Source organism: Ranitomeya imitator, chromosome 4 (assembly GCF_032444005.1).
Source record: "Ranitomeya imitator isolate aRanImi1 chromosome 4, aRanImi1.pri, whole genome shotgun sequence".
Taxonomy (NCBI): domain Eukaryota; kingdom Metazoa; phylum Chordata; class Amphibia; order Anura; family Dendrobatidae; genus Ranitomeya; species Ranitomeya imitator.
Genome location: NC_091285.1, coordinates 483,499,918 through 483,518,767, shown reverse-complemented (window position 1 = coordinate 483,518,767; position 18,850 = coordinate 483,499,918). Strand labels below are relative to the sequence as shown.

The window sequence follows — 18,850 nt, the reverse complement described above, 5'->3', positions numbered from 1 at the left end:
CTAGCAATGAAGATGGGAAGAACCCTTTACCAATATTGTGGGTTTTATTCTACCCCATTCAGGGGTAATCATTTACCTCTGGAGACTCTCGGACTTCTGGAGCTTCGGTTTCCTCAGAGATTTGCCTTCTTGTAGTGAATGCCCGTTGAGCCTCCAGCTGAATATTGCCACTTTCTGGACCAGCAGTGCCATCTCTGGAAAGAGATCAATTTGTATTTTGGAAGCCATTCACAAATCTAATGCTCAAGCCACTTAGAAAACTGGTTTATAACTTTATAAAAAGACTAAGGGGCCGTTTCGTCAACACTGTTGTAGCGCAAACTCTCCAAATCCTACAATCATTTTCTTGGCAGTCGTGTGAGGCATCCTGCCTTTGAGCTGGGAGCTACCACTGTAGTGGGATGACTATGTGCAGGATGGAAACAGGGCAGATCCGTGCTGCGCATACCATGGTGGATGCATGAAGCAACGTAACTGATGGATTCCTGTGTATAATCGAGAAGAAGGAGGAGGAGGCAGGAAGAAACCGCTGCAGAGGTAAAACCTTTCACAACTTATTGTAGAGAGTGTTGTGGCTGTGGACCTCATGTGTGTGGTTAGAGACTCAGATTAACCCTTCATAAGCAGCTATGTCCCGCATAGTAAGTTTAACCCTTTCAAAACAGCTGTGTCCTGCGCTTGTAGATTAACCCTGCACCTGTACCTTCCTCTTATCAGAGATGCATAATAAACAGCAGATGTTCAGGCTGGTGATGGCGAGAGTGATATGTCTGACTTGTGCTTTGCTGATTTGCAGCACATTGCAATGCTTTGTGGAAATAATATACAGCACTTGTAATTTGCCTTTAGCAAATATGAGAGAAATTGATAAATTAATTCTCCCCTTGCATTCTATGGACAGCAACTGGACAAAATGCCAAAAAAACACATTTATTTGGTTAACTCTGAATCCTCACCAGATCTGAGGCACATCCTAGATAAGAGAATATCATCAGATTTTGGACTCACTATTAAAATTAAAGTAAAACCAGCATCCTTGTAATACTGGGAGGTGGTGGTAGAATAATCATCTGCTGTGTCAATTACTTTACTGCAAGCTAAATCTTATAATTTATTCTTCTGTGACTTTGTGTGTGCGCCATTCTTCGCCACGCAAGGAGTTTATGTCGTTCACCTGAGATGACCATAGTAGCTTGCCTTTAACCTGCCCAAACATGTTATGCTGCCATGCAGGGACATCTGGCAGGGCCACGTCACAGTGTAACACATTTTGTAGCAACTTTTTCAAACTTTTGAGAAAATTGTAATAATTCAGGAGAACATGGGTTTCAATACATTGGAACTATTGTAGCCCATTACTTCCATTTGTCACTTACTGAATGGTAGGCCTCTGCCACTGCGTCCTCTTAAACTGATGGCTGATGTAGTAGGTTCTGCCTAGGATATCTTGTCTCTCTTCCCACCCTGGAGGAAGTGGAGTTAGCTCCTGCTGCTGTGGTTGATAATTAGGATCTGGTTGGTCCAATATAACCCAGCCGGGCTAAGGAAAGAGAAAAGTGATACCAGTAGGACCAAAAAGGCAAAAGTAGAAATAGATGTATCTATATAATTGGTTTCAGGTTTGCTATGGAAATCATAAGAGAGATGAACATGAAAGCACGAAAATGGTTGTGTTCAGACATACAGCGCACATTACCAATTACAGTGCCTACAATTAGTATTCAACCCCCTGCAGATTTAGCAGGTTTACACATTTGGAATTAACTTGGCATTGTGACATTTGGACTGTAGATCAGCCTGGAAGTGTGAAATGCACTGCAGCAAAAAAGAATGTTATTTCTTTGTTTATTATTTTTTTTAAATTGTGAAAAGTCTTTTCAGAGGGTCATTTATTATTCAACCCCTCAACACACCAGAATTCTGTTTGGTTCCCCTAAAGTATTAAGAAGTAGTTCAGGCACAAAGAACAATGAGCTTCACATGTTTGGATTAATTATCTCTTTTTCCAGCCTTTTCTGACTATTTAAGACCCTCCCCAAACTTGTGAACAGCACTCATACATGGTCAACATGGGAAAGACAAAGGAGCATTCCAAGGCCATCAGAGACAAGATCGTGGAGGGTCACAAGGCTGGCAAGGGGTACAAAACCCTTTCCAAGGAGTTGGGCCTACCTGTCTCCACTGTTGGGAGCATCATCCGGAAGTGGAAGGCTTATGGAACTACTGTTAGCCTTCCACGGCCTGGACAGCCTTTGAAAGTTTCCTCCCGTGCCGAGGCCAGGCTTGTCCGAAGAGTCAAGGCTAACCCAAGGACAACAAGGAAGGAGCTCCGGGAAGATCTCATGGCAGTGGGGACATTGGTTTCAGTCAATACCATAAGTAACGTACTCCACCGCAATGGTCTCCGTTCCAGACGAGCCCGTAAGGTACCTTTACTTTCAAAGCGTCATGTCAAGGCTCGTCTACAGTTTGCTCATGATCACTTGGAGGACTCAGACTGACTGGTTCAAGGTTCTCTGGTCTGATGAGACCAAGATCGAGATCTTTGGTTCCAACCACACACGTGACGTTTGGAGACTGGATGGCACTGCATACGACCCCAAGAATACCATCCCTACAGTCAAGCATGGTGGTGGCAGCATCATGCTGTGGGGCTGTTTCTCAGCCAAGGGGCCTGGCCGTCTGGTCCGCATCCATGGGAAGATGGATAGCACGGCCTACCTGGAGATTTTGGCCAAGAACCTCCACTCCTCCATCAAGGATCTTAAAGATGGGTCGTCATTTCATCTTCGAACAAGACAACGACCCAAAGCACACAGCCAAGAAAACCAAGGCCTGGTTCAAGAGGCAAAAAATCAAGGTGTTGCAGTGGCCTAGTCAGTCTCCTGACCTTAACCCAATTGAAAACTTGTGGAAGGAGCTCAAGATTAAAGTCCACATGAGACACCCAAAGAACCTAGATAACTTGGAGAAGATCTGCATGGAGGAGTGGGCCAAGATAACTCCAGAGACCTGTGCCGGCCTGATCAGGTCTTCTAAAAGACGATTATTAGCTGTAATTGCAAACAAAGGTTATTCCACAAAATATTAAACCTAGGGGTTGAATAATAATTGACCCACACTTTTATGTTTAAAATTTATAAAAATTTAACTGAGCAACAAAACTTTTTGGTTTGTAAGATTTATGCATCTGTTAATAAATCCTGCTCTTGTTTGAAGTTTGAAGGCTCTAACTTATTTGCATCTTATTAAACCTGCTAAATCTGCAGGGGGTTGAATACTACTTGTAGGCACTGTATATTAGACGCAGTTGTATCCCAAACGTGTCTCATTAAATATAAGTAGCCCGCTCTGTCTTTTTCCAGAAGCCACAAAAAAGGACTAGATGTTATAAACATATTTTGAATCTAAGGCTACTTTCACACTAGCGTCGGAATCTCCCCGTCGCAATGCGTCGGGCAGAGATTCCGACGCTAGCGTTTAACGCATTGCACAATGGAGGCAGCGGATGCATTTCTCCGGCGCATCCGCTGCCCCATTGTGAGGTGCGGGGAGGTGGGGGCGAAGTTCCGGCCGCGCATGCGTGGTCGGAAAAAGCGGTCCGTCAGGAGCAAAAAACGTTACATGTAGCGTTTTTTGCTCCCGACGGTCCGCAGAAGCACGACGCATCCGTCGCTCGACGGATGCGACGTGTGGCAATCCGTCGCAAATGCGTCATCAATACAAGTCTATGGGGAAAAACGCATCCTGCAAGCACTTTTGCAGGATGCGTTTTTTCTGCAAAACGACGCATTGTGACGGATTGCAGAAAACGCTAGTGTGAAAGTAGCCTAATATGGCAAATGCATCAAGACATATGGGTATATATATTGGCCCTGTAAGGGTATATTCACGTTGTGTTTTTTCTGTAGTTTTTTTACGCAAATTAAAAGCTGTTTTTACAATGGACATATTTTGTTTGTCTTTTCCCTGACTGAATTGGAAAACTGCTGCTTTTTTGAAAACTGCAGAATGTCAAATGTGTCAGCGTTCTTTGAGGGATCAGTGACCTGTCAGAAGCCATCAGTATGAACAGCTAATCAGAGCACCACAAAGACCCCCACAGGCCACCCCGCAGTACGAGCATATCATTAACTCAAAACTGAAAACAAAGATGAAAAAACCACAAGACTGAACTCATCACCCAGGTATCATTGTAATCAGTATAACGGCACCGACCTGACACTGTCTGAAGGTTACTGAGCACAATCTTGCTTACAGGTTCCCTTTAAAGAGGCCATTGCATTCACTTTATTGATTACTGGGCAGGGCGCTTCATATTTTGGAGCATCAATACTTGGTATTGCAGATCAGACCCATTTATTTGCATGGGACTGAGCAGTGGTGAGCTGTAGTAAGTGACAGTCACTAAAAAGTGTACAGAGTTGTGTCTGGCAAACAATGGAGGACATGTAGCAAATAAGGAAGTGCTGCAGCTCTTCAATCAGCTGATTGAGGGGGTGCAGGGACTCACACTTATAACCAAAATATTGATTCAGATTATCCAAGTGCCAAAAAAACTGCCTTAAAAAACAAAAAACAAATCTTCACTGCAAGGTAATGTGATGCCTTACAAATAGCGCAAGGTTTCGGAAATGTTGACAGGCATTGCTGTCAAAATAATTACTTTGCATCTCCAAATTAGAAATGATCAACAGAAGATAATAAAATAAAGCAACCTATGCACTATAACTATAACTATGAGTATTACAAACCACTCATCTGCCAGAAAGCGAAGCTCTTATATGGATCGCTAAACCAGAAAAAAAAATTATCTTCCTCCGTATAATAGATCACTGTGAACTTACATGCTACAAAGTACAACACTTCAGGAACAAAGCAAACAAAACTGACCTCCATCTCCTCGCCTTGCTCTGTATTTTCTTCTTCAGATCCACTGTTTTTAGGTAAATAAGTCATTTTTAATCTGAGATGTCCCTTGACTTTCGACTTGTGACTGTTGAGAAAACAGTAAGAAGGTAATAAGAAAAAAAAAAACACAAGCACGTAGTTAAAAGCAAAACACCAGCTCAAAAAAGAACTCCATTCAAGGTCTGAAAAAAAAAACTGATTTGAGGGCAAATTATCGAGAAATATCACCTTCTATTTCTTCTCACTCATGGCGAAGGGGGAAGTCGTTTTCAGATTGTGAAGGGTTTTGAATCAAGTTTTCCAGACCTAATCTCAAGACTATTTAATTAACATGCTTCAATTATTGTTTCAGTTTTCATCCAAAAGATTGAAAATGTTCCCTGGTGACATCTATCTGGGTAAAGCGAGTCACAGAGGAGCATCTCCCCCGCAGGAGACCCTCAATGAGTAGAGACTGCTGTAAACAGTGGCTTTTGCTTTGGCCAGCTCATGTTCAATGCATGGACAGCTTTTCACATGAATAGTGACCAAGTAACATACAGGAGTATAAAATGCTCCAACACCTTTCATATTGGACCCCAAAAGACCCTCGTCTCTGCAAACTTGAATGGTATGAATGAGTCCTTCATAGTGCAACTAACATTTAAACAAAGGGCACTAAACATGGCCCAATCGAATGACCCCGACATGTCAACCCACCAGGAATCCAGTTAGGGGCAAAACTAAAATAGGCAAAAAAACAATGTCCTGAAGGTCCCAAGAACAGCAGCAGCTTATTGAGTTACCCAAGGCTGTGTTTGGTATATTCTACCATAACATGCCCAATAGGCAGAAAAAGGGGCAGGTGGTCACATTGTAGCCTTGCAGTGCTGAGGCCCAGGGCTCAAATACCATCAATGACAACCTCTGCCATGGAGTTTGTATGTTCTCCCTGTGTTTGCGTGGGATTCCTTCGGGTTCTCCGGTTTCCTCCAACACTTTAAAAGACATCCTGATAGGGAATTTAGATTTCTGAGCCCCAATGGGGACAATGATGATTACATCTGTACAGCGCTATGGAATATGATCGCCCTAGTAAAATAAACACCTGATGAGAACTGAAGTCTACAAGACAAACTTGCTGATAATTCCAATATATTGACATTGGATAATAAATTGTTTACAGTAGCTAAAATATGTAGGACCAGACAATGTCTACTGATTTTAATAGATACTTGCATAATTTTAATAAATAATTGTATAAAATTGATTGCTTTCAATCATTTAGCCTCCCGCAGTGTACATTTCTGGCTGGTGTCGCCGACTGCAGATCTGGTGAAGGTATAAACTCTGAGCAGAACTGATCTTTTGTGTGTTTATAGCTGTGACATTGCCGCCAAAATAAATGATTCTAAACAGCCAAAAACTTGTAATAAAATGCCAAAGAAAAAAAATAAAAACACTGAAAAAGTATTGAGTACGCATTGGACGGTCACAGCCCTAGGCAAACTTATTTTTCAGAGTTCTCGAGAATGTAGTCAGAAAGTATGCAAAGAGATTCCATCTCCGTGCCCAGCGAGAAACCAGAATATAAAACTCTGGCAGCACTGCCTGAAATAAGAAAACTTGTCTTATGGGTTTCAAGTCCGGGATCTGGATAAGAATGTGCTAAGAATTGATCGTCTTGTTTAGGGCACAGATGCAATGGTATAGCTCTTCCCCACAAATAATGTATACCCAATCAACACATCGTTCATGTAAACGGACAAGAACAGAAGATTTTTTTAAATCAGAATTCAGAAATAATTCTCAGCTAAAATAAGTACCGTAATTTATTTATTACTTATTGCAAATATGAGCAGGGCTAAAATACAAGTAAGCAAAGCCAACTTGAATACTACATTAAGCCAAGCGTATTATTGAAGGAGGGGGTCAAAATGGGCATTGGCTGCTGCCTGCAAAAACAATGTTGGGAACAGAATGTAATAGTCATCTAGGCCTCAGATAATAGGATAATTCATTGGAACAGGTGGCACTTTATGGCATACCCAGATTCTTCTGGATTTCTCTGGAACGTATTCACTTAACTCTTAAACTCTGAGGAGATGCCAGGTACGCCATGGGAACTCTACTTGGTATTTATGTGCAGTTGTGCTGACAGCACAACCATTTTTCTGCATAGTTTTACCAGCTTTTAAGACCTGACTGTTATCCCCCAGTGAGCTAGAACAAAATACAAGGAAACATCCGATTAACACTTTATTCACATTGGGTTTAGTGCATTTGTTTGACTCATCCCCTAGCCATGTGGCCGAGGAAGGTCTCCAACCAAACTGTGCTGTAGGGGTTGCAGACATGCATCGCTCAGACTGCCATTGCTTAGAAAGTGTGAGTTTCCTACACAGGGTTAAAATACAGTAAAGCCTACCCAAATTACAGTTTAGGTTTTTTTTTCCCTAAGGAAAAAAAACTCCCAATTATTTACTAAATAAAATATTGTTCTTTATGTGCAGGATGGTTTGTAGGATATTCGAAGGAGTATTCTGTCTCTGCCGAATTCTTATTGGGGGGGGGATCATGAGATCCGGGATATCATCAACAGACGTGACCTCATGGACCCCAATCCCTCTCTGATGCATAAGTGAGCGCAGCCATGATACCCCTTTAACCTGATTATCTCCAATAACTTTTGACAACCAAATTGAATAAAAATAAGTGCACTAAACACAATCCTATTATACACTCGGCTTCTACAAATGCTTACGAAAAAAGTTTTAAGAGGAAATCCAAATTTAGGATTTGAGCTCAAACTAATAAAGAGTTTGTTAAGTGTCCTTATCAAGGAGAACAATGCAAGTTGGGTAAATTCTAAAGGTACACATGAGCATTTCGTGATACTGTGCTGCCGAGGAATAGGCACGTCATATGAAAACACGGACTCTACTTGGCATTGGTCTAAATTATAGATAAAAAGAAAAACAAAATCACTACTTATGAGGCATAGAAGGATATAACTTGGCAAGAACAAAGTCTGTATAAGCCATGCACCAATAATGAACTTACTTTCGTGGATGAAGAATGAAGTCTTTAAATGTATATGGTCGCTCCAACCGGGGATTTTCTGTCTGGAATAATGCAGAATAGACCAATTAAATTGACTGCTGATCATACACAGGAATGTTGAGCTATGAGATTGGTCTTTTGTGACTGAGGAAGGTCTCCAACCCAACTGCTGTAGGGGTTGCAAACATACATCGCTCAGACTGCCATTGCATAGAAAGTGTGCCACATGGTATAAGTGTTTTTGCGCTGCCTGGCTGAGCTTTCCTACACAGGGTTAAAAATAAAGTAAGCTTAGCCAGTAATGGCGGCTGGTGAGTACATTACTAGGTGCAGGGTACTTAAGATTAGTGGCACCACTCCAGTGCTGAAAGAAAAGCAAACACTGGAGTGGTGCTTCAAATGTTCCCTATACTGCAGCAGCCTTGCAGCGCTGGAGTCCTGGGTTCAAATCCCACCTTGGACAACATCTGCAAGGAGTTTGTATGTTCTCCTTGTGCTAGCGTGGGTTTCCTCCCACATTTCAAAGACATACTGATAGGGAATTTAGATTGTGAGCCCTATTGGGGACTGTGCTGATAATGTGTGCAAAACTTAAAGCGCTACGGAATAGGTCAGCGCTATATAAAAATAAAGATTATTATTATTATTACTGAAACATGACGCTCCCATCGGGTCAGGAGGGAGATCTGTGCAGCTGATGTACGGCCTAAACACTACTGTAACAAAGCCCCACTTCTCTGTATTGGTCGTCAGCCTCTGGATGCCCAGAGGGGAAACAGATTTTGAAATTAATGAGGAACTGAGACACAAAGCATTTTAGAAAATTGCAGAAAGTTTGATTATAAATCTGGTAAAGTACTCCAGCAGTTTGTTTGAGCGTTTGCAGGATAGGCCATTAGTAAGGGGATTATCCAGTCTCGTGTCTCAGCACACTGTAAAAGGCTTCCAGTCCCAGAACCTCGCTGCCCACTCTACCACCTCCATCTCAAACCCTCTGTCTCAGACAACAGGTGACCAAAAGGGACTCCATCAAAGCCTGATCACCCCCTCTGTAGCGACTAGCGTGCTGATGCCCGACACTGATGGGGTGGAACAAAGCTTGTAGACAAATGATTCGCGGATGTGTCGCCACTGCAGATAAAGCCACCACCCGGCTTCCTAGATGATGTGACCAATGCAGGAAGCATTTACCGAAAACTGGGTAATGGGCGTACCTTAGTAAGTACTTTATTTTAACAAAGTCAGACTGGTGTCAGTACTTCTGCCCCCCAGATAACGCCTTTAAAAATATTGTAGATGCTCGTGTGTGCTTGTTTTAGGTAGGGACATGATTGGGTTGTTAAACATCTCGATTCCCTGTTCCCTTATTATATGGTTCACTTAATACAGAAATTTCCCATGAAGCAAAAGTCTCATCATAATGCTCCATGATGGTTGTCCCTTTTAGATGAGATGTAAACCAAAACAGAAAAAACGCTCTAAAAATATTTTTAATGTATCATCATAAAATAGAATAATAAATAAGTACTGTAAATAGAACTACCAGACACCAAAACTGATAGGTACTGGGTGGGGAGATGCTACAGCCGGAGTGCTACAGGAACTCTTATTGGAGAAAAATATTCCTGGCTAAATCCCTGTCAGGGCTCCTAATAGGCTGAATCCCTTCCTGACAGTGGAAGCCTCCCACAATGGCAATCATTTGGGATACATTACGGTAACTGAGTTTATAATATAAGCATGATCACGGTCAGTTAGTCGCACCCACTCTGACGCCATTGCAGCTTGTTCCCAAATGGTCCCTTGATGAGCCCCGGTACTGGGAAGGGGCGAAACGCGTAGGGATGGAAACTTGAGACATATTCATGTCAGACGTATTCAGATAAGTGACATATCTTCTCATAGCAGCTAGTATTTGGGGTTCCGTGGCGGCAGGATATGGGACACTGATGTGGCAGCCACGTGTAACAAGTGAAACCACTTATGTATGGGAATTTTTATCTTTGCAGCTGGAGTAGCATGTGTCTAATTTTCTCTGGTAATATGCCTGCCTAGAGATGTGCCAATTGGTGGTGACTAGAAACTAAAAAATGTCCCTGCTTATGTGAAGCTGTTTCTATGTCTGCTATGTGTGTTTTTTACTGGGTCATGGCAAACCTGCTGGGCCTAAAGATGGCAGCAGTATAACGTATGTTAATGATGGCATTATACTAATGTGTATGCACAATAGCACTTTACTTATTATTATGACCTGTAATTTATCAGGTGTGTAAGTTTTTCTCTGCCCACTTTCTCTTTGTACATCAAAGAAAAAATATATATACCGTAATACATAAAGATAGCCTAGACCATTAATTCTTTTTGGCCTTTTTTTTTTTGTGGACAGCAGAAAACTAGAGGACTTTGTAGTGCGAGACTTTGTGCTGATATTCTAGTTTTGGCAGCAACAGATTCCAGTTTTTTTTTTTTTTTTGCTGCTATACATTACTTCAACTAGTGTATTAACACTTTTTCTGCTTCATTTTTTAAAATGTTAAAAGTTTTTTCAAAATATTTTTTCATTTTTTTTTTTTTCACAGCGTGACCTAGGTTTTGTTGTGTGTATGGTGTTGGGGTGTGGGCGTGGGTAGATGCCAGGGTCCGATTAGGGCTAGAAGGGACAGCCGACGTTGAGTGGGGACGCCAAGTCGCATTTTAGGGTGCCAACCTCCACTGTCAGGAAGGGATTCAGCCCATTAGGAGCCATGTTTAATATACCCCTATATTATTCGTTCTTGGTTTTCCTTTTAGATGAGACAAAGAGCTGCTGTCCACTATTGCACATCAGGATCAGTGACTCCTACGTGACGGACACAGCAGGATCAGTGACTCCTACGTGATGCACACAGCAGGATCAGTGGCTCCTACGTGATGCACACAGCAGGATCAGTGGCTCCTACGTGATGCACACAGCAGGATCAGTGGCTCCTACGTGATGATACAGCAGGATCAGTGACTCCTACGTGATGCACACAGCAGGATCAGTGGCTCCTACGTGATGCACACAGCAGGATCAGTGGCTCCTACGTGATGCACACAGCAGGATCAGTGGCTCCTACGTGATGATACAGCAGGATCAGTGACTCCTACGTGATGCACACAGCAGGATCAGTGGCTCCTACGTGATGCACACAGCAGGATCAGTGGCTCCTACGTGATGCACACAGCAGGATCAGTGGCTCCTACGTGATGCACACAGCAGGATCAGTGGCTCCTACGTGATGATACAGCAGGATCAGTGACTCCTACGTGATGCACACAGCAGGATCAGTGGCTCCTACGTGATGCACACAGCAGGATCAGTGGCTCCTACGTGATGCACACAGCAGGATCAGTGGCTCCTACGTGATGCACACAGCAGGATCAGTGGCTCCTACGTGATGCACACAGCAGGATCAGTGGCTCCTACGTGATGCACACAGCAGGATCAGTGGCTCCTACGTGATGCACACAGCAGGATCAGTGGCTCCAACGTGATGCACAGCAGGATCAGTGGCTCCTACGTGATGCACACAGCAGGATCAGTGGCTTCTACGTGATGCATACAGCAGGATCAGTGGCTTCTACGTGATGCACACAGCAGGATCAGTGACTATGTGATGCACACAGCAGGATCAGTGACTCCTACATGATGTACACAACAGTCAGTGACTTTTATGTGATGTATACAGCTGTCTTAGTGTACTGAGATGTATATACCAGCCTTTGTATCCAGCTATTTCACTGCTCTCTTATATAAAGTAGAAATATCAGCAGATTTATGAAACCAGGTAAAAGAAAAACCTCTATGTTGCTAATAATAACTAATTACAGAGAAGCTTTCAGTTTGTATTCTGCTGCCGTGCTATAGTTGGTTGCTATTGACAGCACTTATAGAGCATCTTGCATTTTGTATTCTGCTTTTGAGTAAGATAGGACAGTTTTTCTTCTAGACAGCTTCTTGACCTATTTGTTTAGTTGCACGGGAGGACTTAAAGTGGGACAAAAAAGGCAGTGTTCGTTTGGGAGGGGAGTATTCTGCCAGGAGGATGTTGTGTTTTACAGGCGTTGCCATTCTGCAGTTCACTCAAAGTCAGAGACTTCCTGTCTATACATCAGAGTACACACTAAACTGGTTGTAAGACTAGAGATCACATAACTAAACGTCCTAAAATGAAAACTTGAAAATGTATAGCCATTAAGCAGGCGTGATTTGTTTTTTTAAACACAGCAATAATATTAATGGTAAGTAGAGATGGGCGGACACCTGGATGCTCAGGTCCGGCGGGTTCGGCCAAACAGTTACAAAAAATTGGGTTCGGGTACCAAGACAGTACCCAGACCAGAACCCGGGGAGCCCGAACATCTAGTGTTTGCTCCGCTGTGATGTGCACAGCAAGGCAAACACCGCTTCTGATCGGCGGTGAAATTATCCCAACTAGTCAGAGACCTGCAGTTCCCACGCTGTCAGAAAAACGGGTGAGTGCTCAGCTGTGATCGGAGGTATAAAGTTTACCTCCGGTCACTGGTGTCAGCTAATGGGACAATTGCTCCCATCATTTGACACCTGCTAACGCTAATAACTGCGAGAGCAGGAGCGCGGATGGGAGTATTCATCAGCCGCTTCTGCGCGGTAAATAAATTAAAAAAAAACCTGGAGTGGGTTCCCCTGTATTTTTTGTTAACCAGTCAGGCAAAACTCACAGCTGGTAGGTGCAACCCTCAGCTGTCCGCTTCAGCAAGGCTAGTTATGTAGATAAAGCAGATAGCTGGGCGCTGGTATTCTCAGGCTGGTAAGGGGCCATGGATATTGGCGCACCCTCAGCCTAAAAATAGCAGCCCGCAGCTGCCCAGAAAATGCACACATCTATTAGATGCGCCAATTCTGGGGCTTTGCCCGGCTCTTCCCACTTGCACTGTAGCGGTGGCAAGTGGATGATAGTTGGAGGAGTTGATGTCACCTGACGGTGACATCAAGCCCAGAGGTTAGTAATGGAGGGGTGTCAATAAGACACCTATCCATTACTAACCCCACAGTCACATTGTAAGAAAACAGACACCAAGAATAAAGTCCTTTAATTGAAAGAATGACAGACTCTTAATAATCTAAATTTAACCATTCTTACAACCTTGCCTAGTTCCACGGAAGCCCTCGTTCTCCTGTAATAAACCAAAAATTAAAAAAAAAAAAACAACAACAATATACCACACCTGTCTGTCATTCTGTCCCATGCTGTAATCCATGTCTGGGGGGATAATTCGTTTTCAACCTGGACGGTGCCAAGATGCAACCGTCCAGGCTGAGAACCACTGGTGAATGAACAGCTGCGAGCGCAGCCTCACAGACTGGTGGGGACGTCATTGAGATTACGTCCCGTTACTGAGGCTCCGTTCCCAGCCGGGCTGAACTGCGGTGATCTCGGTGAGATCCCCGCTAGCACCGTGAGAAAGCTGGGAACAGAGCCTCAGTGACGTCACCACTAGTCACTGAGGCTGCGCTCGCAGCTGTTCATTCACCAGTGGTTCTCAGCCTGGATGTCACATCTTGGCACCGTCCAGGTTGAAAACTAATTATCCCCCAGACATGGCTTACGGCGTGGGGCAGAACGACAGACAGGTATGGTATTTTTTTTGTTTATTACAAGAGAACTAGGGCTTCGATGGAATTAGGCAAGGTCGTTAAGTATGGTTTAATTGAGATTATTAAAGGAGTCCGGGTCATTCTTCCAATTAAAGGACTTTATTCTTGGTGTGTGTTTTCTTACAATGTGACTATGAGGTTAGTAATGGTGGTGTCTTATTGACGCCTCTCCATTACTAACCTTGGGGCTTGAAGTCCCCGACAGGAGACATCAACCCCCCACCCCCCAACTATCACCCCACTTGCCACTGCTACAGGGCAAGTGGGAAGAGGCGGGCAAAGCCCCAGAATTGTTTTCTGGGCAGCTGCGGGCTGCTATTTTTAGGCTGGGGGGCCAATATCCATGGCCCCTTACCAGTCTGATAATACCAGCCCCCAGCTATCTGCTTTAGCAAGGTTGGTTATCAAAAATGGGGGGGGGGGGGGCCCACAACGTTTTTTTTTTTTTTTTAAATTAATAATTTAAATAAAAAAATACAGAGTGGGAACCTCTCTATTCTTGATAACTAGCCTTGCTGAAGCTGACAGCTGAGGGTTGCAGCCTCCAGCTGTGTGTTTTGCCTGGCTGGTTATCAAAAATAAGGGGAACCCATGTCTTTTTTTTTTTATTATTATTATTATTATTTATTTACTTGAATACTCCCATATGCCACTCCTGCTATCATTGTTATTAGCGGCAGCACGTTTCAGATGATGGGAGCAGTTGTCCCATCAGCTGACACCAGTGACCGGAGGTAAACTTTATACCTCTGATCACAGCTGAGAGCTTGCGCTGTCTTGACAGCGTAGGAACAGTGGCTGACTGGCGGGGATAATTTCACCGGCAATCAGAAGCGGTGTTTGCCACACTGTCATGCACATGACAGCACGACAAACACCCAGTGTTCGGGCAGCCGAACCCAAACAGTATCATGGACTTCCTGGTGAAGTCAGTGCTCGGTGTCTGAGCCCGAACAGTAGCTGTTTGGTACAGACGCTGAACTGTATTGTTCGGGTTAGCCCATCTCGATTGGTAAGCATTATATGTGCTGGAGTGCTTCTTTAAAGGTATTGTTTACTACTAGGACAACCCCTTCCTGATCAAAATGTTTGGCCCCCATAAAATAATAAAGCCTGTACTCGCCTCCTGTGCAGGCGGCACTCGCTCTCCCTGGGTCTCTTGTGCAGTGTTGTGACATGTGATGCCAGCACCCAAGCAGTGCTGGCATCACTGTATCTGCCCTTCGATGTTTCGAATATGAAGAGGAAGTCCAGGCTGCAGCTGACCTTGGACTTCCTCTTCATGTTCACCTTGTCTGACGCCAGAGTAACGTATCACAACAACCGCACGGGAGCCCTGGGGAGAGCGAGTGCATGTACCGCGGGAGCGGCGCTGGCATGGGAGGCGGTTATATAGGCTTTATTATTTTATCGGGGCCAAGCGAGAGGTATGCAAAAAAGTTGTTTAAGTAGTGGACAACCTCTTTGAGCTTAATTTACAAAAATTGTAAAACCCATTAACATTTTGGTAATTAGTGAAATTATTACCCTTCATAAAATATATAAATACATATTACACTATCATACTTCAGTGCAGAATTCATAATGTTGCTGATTCTGGCATCAGTCAATCTTGCTAACAGATCAACCAATTGGCAAACTCCTATAATCCAACAGGAGTGTTCGTTTCTCCTAAATCACATTTTTGTATGGTGTGTAGCAAAAGCAAGGAATCAGACAAATGATTAAACCAGATAGAAAGTCCTGGGGGATTTAAGCTCTGAAGTCTGCATATTTGTAAATGAAGCTGGGGATTACCAGCAGCAAGAAAGAGGTTAATTCTATATATAAAGTATATAAAGGGGTTGGTCAATTTATCTTTATTTGTAGAGACCTGATCTGTGCAGCTTACTAATATATAAGCTTTCCAGGTCCTCCTTGTGCACTAGTTCGGATCACCTTCCTCTAGCGGCTGCACAGAGCTCCCGTCTGTCAAATGGCAGAGCATGTGAGATAGGAGCGCCACAGTCAGTAATTGATAAACGCTGTACATGAAACAGCTATTCCTCCTCTGGTCATATGCTCTCCCACCAGCGGCCACAGAGCTGCGCGGGCAGAGAGGTTCATATAAAAACAAAAATCAGTGACAAGAAGAGGAAAAGAATTTAATTTGTCAGAGTGGGCTCGCACACACTAAAATCCCATATAAACTGAAACCCCTAACAAATGTATTCTTCAAATAGAAATATTTGTATCCAATAAAGTGCAAAATTACAGTCCAGCAAGAATATACACAAAAAAGGAGTTCACTTTCAGTGCATACTGTAACCTTAAAGGGAATCTGGTCAGCAGGTTTTTGCAATGTAATCTGAAGACAGCATGATGTAGGGGTTAAAACACTGTACTCAGCGATGTGTCACTTATTAGACTGTGCTGTTACTTACTTACCATACAATTAAGGTTTTATCAGCAGGAGATAATCACTGCCTGGACTGACCCGTTAAGACTGACGCCACCCTCCGGTGATAAGCAGCTCACTGTCAGTAGACAATGTGCAGAGAGCCTGGAGTGGGCAGGGTTAGCTTTCTCAGCTCTGCTACATGCTGCATCTAAGAACTTTGACTCCGTCACAGCTGCTGCACCCAGTAAACCAAGTGATACATGGTTGGAATCAGGGTCTCTTTCTAAATGATGCTGCTCTCAGATGAGCTCACAAAAACTGGGTGACAGTTTCCCTTTAAACAGACATTGCTGTAGATCCACAGGAGAAATTCCTGGGATTATACCTGCCAACTCTTACCATTTGTTACACAGCCTTTCTTATGTACCTGCTATCTGAGCAAAATAGGCAGTGTAACGTTCTAGGTGCATCTGCTAATTGGATAGGCTTATGGGTAAACCCAACTATGACTCCTGCTGTAAAATGCAGATTGTAATTCAGTCACGGTCATAAACACTCCGTGAGCCGCCGGCCTGGCAGCACATCCAGTCTACATCTCTTACTGTAAGTTAACCACTTCACCGCATGATGAGCTGGCAATGGGTAACAACAATGCGAAGCACTTGGCAATGTCCACGTCCACAAGCCAACAAAAGGTTAATTGCTCCCAGGTCTTCAAACCCTGATGCCCTACAAAGTGCCCACAACCCTATGGCAGCTTCTTAACAGAGCCAAGCTCCAAACCCAACGGTTCTGGCAGGCGTGCTTTGTAGAGGAGGACACATATCATCTTTAATGGTCTTATCGAAAAAAAGCAGGCCAGCTTGTGTTCAACAGATTAGGTTTACAGAGGTGCAGAACAGGTCAACAGACAGGACAAGAGGACAACACATACCGGTAACTGGTACAGAGGAATATCCACTTGACCAAGAAAGTCATCTCTGGTCTGAAAAGTGAAAACAGCAGTTAGCGGAAAAATGGCAGAAATGACCTTCAATAGCTAAACAGAGCTGATGAATCAGAACATCGCTTGACACAAATCATGGTTTGCAGATTGCTTTGTGACGCCTTTAAGAAACGGGCCAATTTTATTTTTATCCTCACTTCCAAGTGTCTGACTTTTTTTCATGTAAATCAAAGGGATATACACAACTTTAAGATTTCTTTTTTAAAAATTATTTATTTTTTTTTAGACTTTTTATAGCTTTCACGGTTTAGAATACATTTTTTTTATGGGTATTATCCAACAAATGAAAAATTGGGATGATTTAACATTTAGTTTTTTCTACATTTACCATTTGCTAAAGGGAATTTGTCAGCAACTTTTATCCCCTCCCTCCAAACATTTGACTGTGTAGCCCTTTAAAAGATTAGTCCCTTTATGACCCCAAAGTTCAGATAGCAGCAACCTCCTCTGGACTACAAAGGCCATTTCCCAAACAATCTGTCAATGAGCCCGGCAGGGAGGGGAGGACACTGCTAGTTTGGGGCAAATTCATCTGTATTGCAGTGTATTTTCCAGTTAGCACAATTCTATAAAGCACCTCCACCATCCAATTACATAGATGCCGCTCTCTAACCCCTTCAGTGCAGCAGTCAGAATAATGTGCCACAGTCCAAGCTCGCTCTGAATGCAGCAGTTATAAGCACTCATCAACTACCGCATATTTAAGCTGGCATAGGTCCTGAAAGTGCTCAGGACCCGTACACACGTTCTTTCTACCGCAAATCAATGGTTTTTATTGTAAATCTACTTTCAGAAAGGGGTTAATCTGCACACAAAGGTAAATTTAAAAAGACCATTTTTCTTAGGCTATGTGCCCACGGCAGCGCTTTGGATGTAGAGCATGTCCACTGCGTCCAAAGTGCTGCTGGCTATTGATCGCAAGCGAACACACATGTGTTCACTGAACCGTACGGAATCACCGCGCCCAATAGAAATTTCAAGCATCTCTGCAAGAGAAATCTGACATGCTGCAGTCTGGAAAGACGCGCTGCATGTCCATCTCTGCGGGTGAGCTGCAGGTGTCTCAGGACACTTAGTGGGCATAACATCTGGCCGCTGCGGATTGGACGCTGCACAAGTATGCAACATAAAACTCGTAGCGTTTGCTGACCGTGTAAACCTACCCTTGTAGATACAGGTTCTCATTTTCAGGACTAGCACAATTGGGAAGAACCATTGTTCCTGGACCCCAATCCTTCCTCAGGAGTGGCTGCAGCAGAACTAATGGAACGGTGTCCACACAGGTCTCTCTATGAAATTACTACAGAAGCTGCTGAGCCTGGATTTACCAGGAAGGGGTAATTTGGGAATACCAGTTTAACTTGAAATAATTTTCCAAGATAGTTTAAGAGTGGTCGCTAATGAGAACCAATTATTGCTTAAACACAGCTGCACGTTCCAAAATTTAAGGGAACCGGTCATCAGACATTCACTTTGTGATCTAATTACGGAAGATTTTTAGATTAGATATATTGACATTTTTTTTCTAAAATAAAAAGGTTTGCAATTTGTATGCTTCAATTAGGTCTTCTACGAGGACACCTCCTTCCTGTTCTGCACAGAACTCTCTTCAGTTGCCTCATCATCAGCGAGTATCACAACCAAATGTAACATCTCTATATACAGAAGATAACAGCGCCCATCATTCACAGGATGGCAAAGCTCACCTCCCTCTCCCTTCTCAATAACCTTTGCCCAGGTTAGGGTACATAAAATAACGCTTCAATACATAGAGGGTCGTTGGCGCTTGTCGATGTTGCAGATAGTGGCAAGTATGAAAATTAGAAGAGTTATTGTTTTAATGATAGTAATA

General features: G+C 43.3%; 1 protein-coding gene across 2 annotated transcripts in view; it reads right to left on the bottom strand.

The window, feature by feature from the left end:
* Positions 1-18,850, bottom strand: part of NEDD4 (NEDD4 E3 ubiquitin protein ligase) — a 206,091-nt gene that overhangs the window by 59,504 nt on the left and 127,737 nt on the right. For both annotated transcript variants that reach the window (XM_069765948.1, XM_069765950.1), the window contains exons 6-10: positions 16,927-16,977; positions 7,954-8,015; positions 4,894-4,996; positions 1,377-1,540; positions 77-194 (exon numbers count right to left, since the gene is read on the bottom strand). In XM_069765948.1, the coding sequence (XP_069622049.1) occupies positions 77-194; positions 1,377-1,540; positions 4,894-4,996; positions 7,954-8,015; positions 16,927-16,977 (498 nt within the window). The remainder of the gene's footprint in view (positions 1-76; positions 195-1,376; positions 1,541-4,893; positions 4,997-7,953; positions 8,016-16,926; positions 16,978-18,850) is intronic.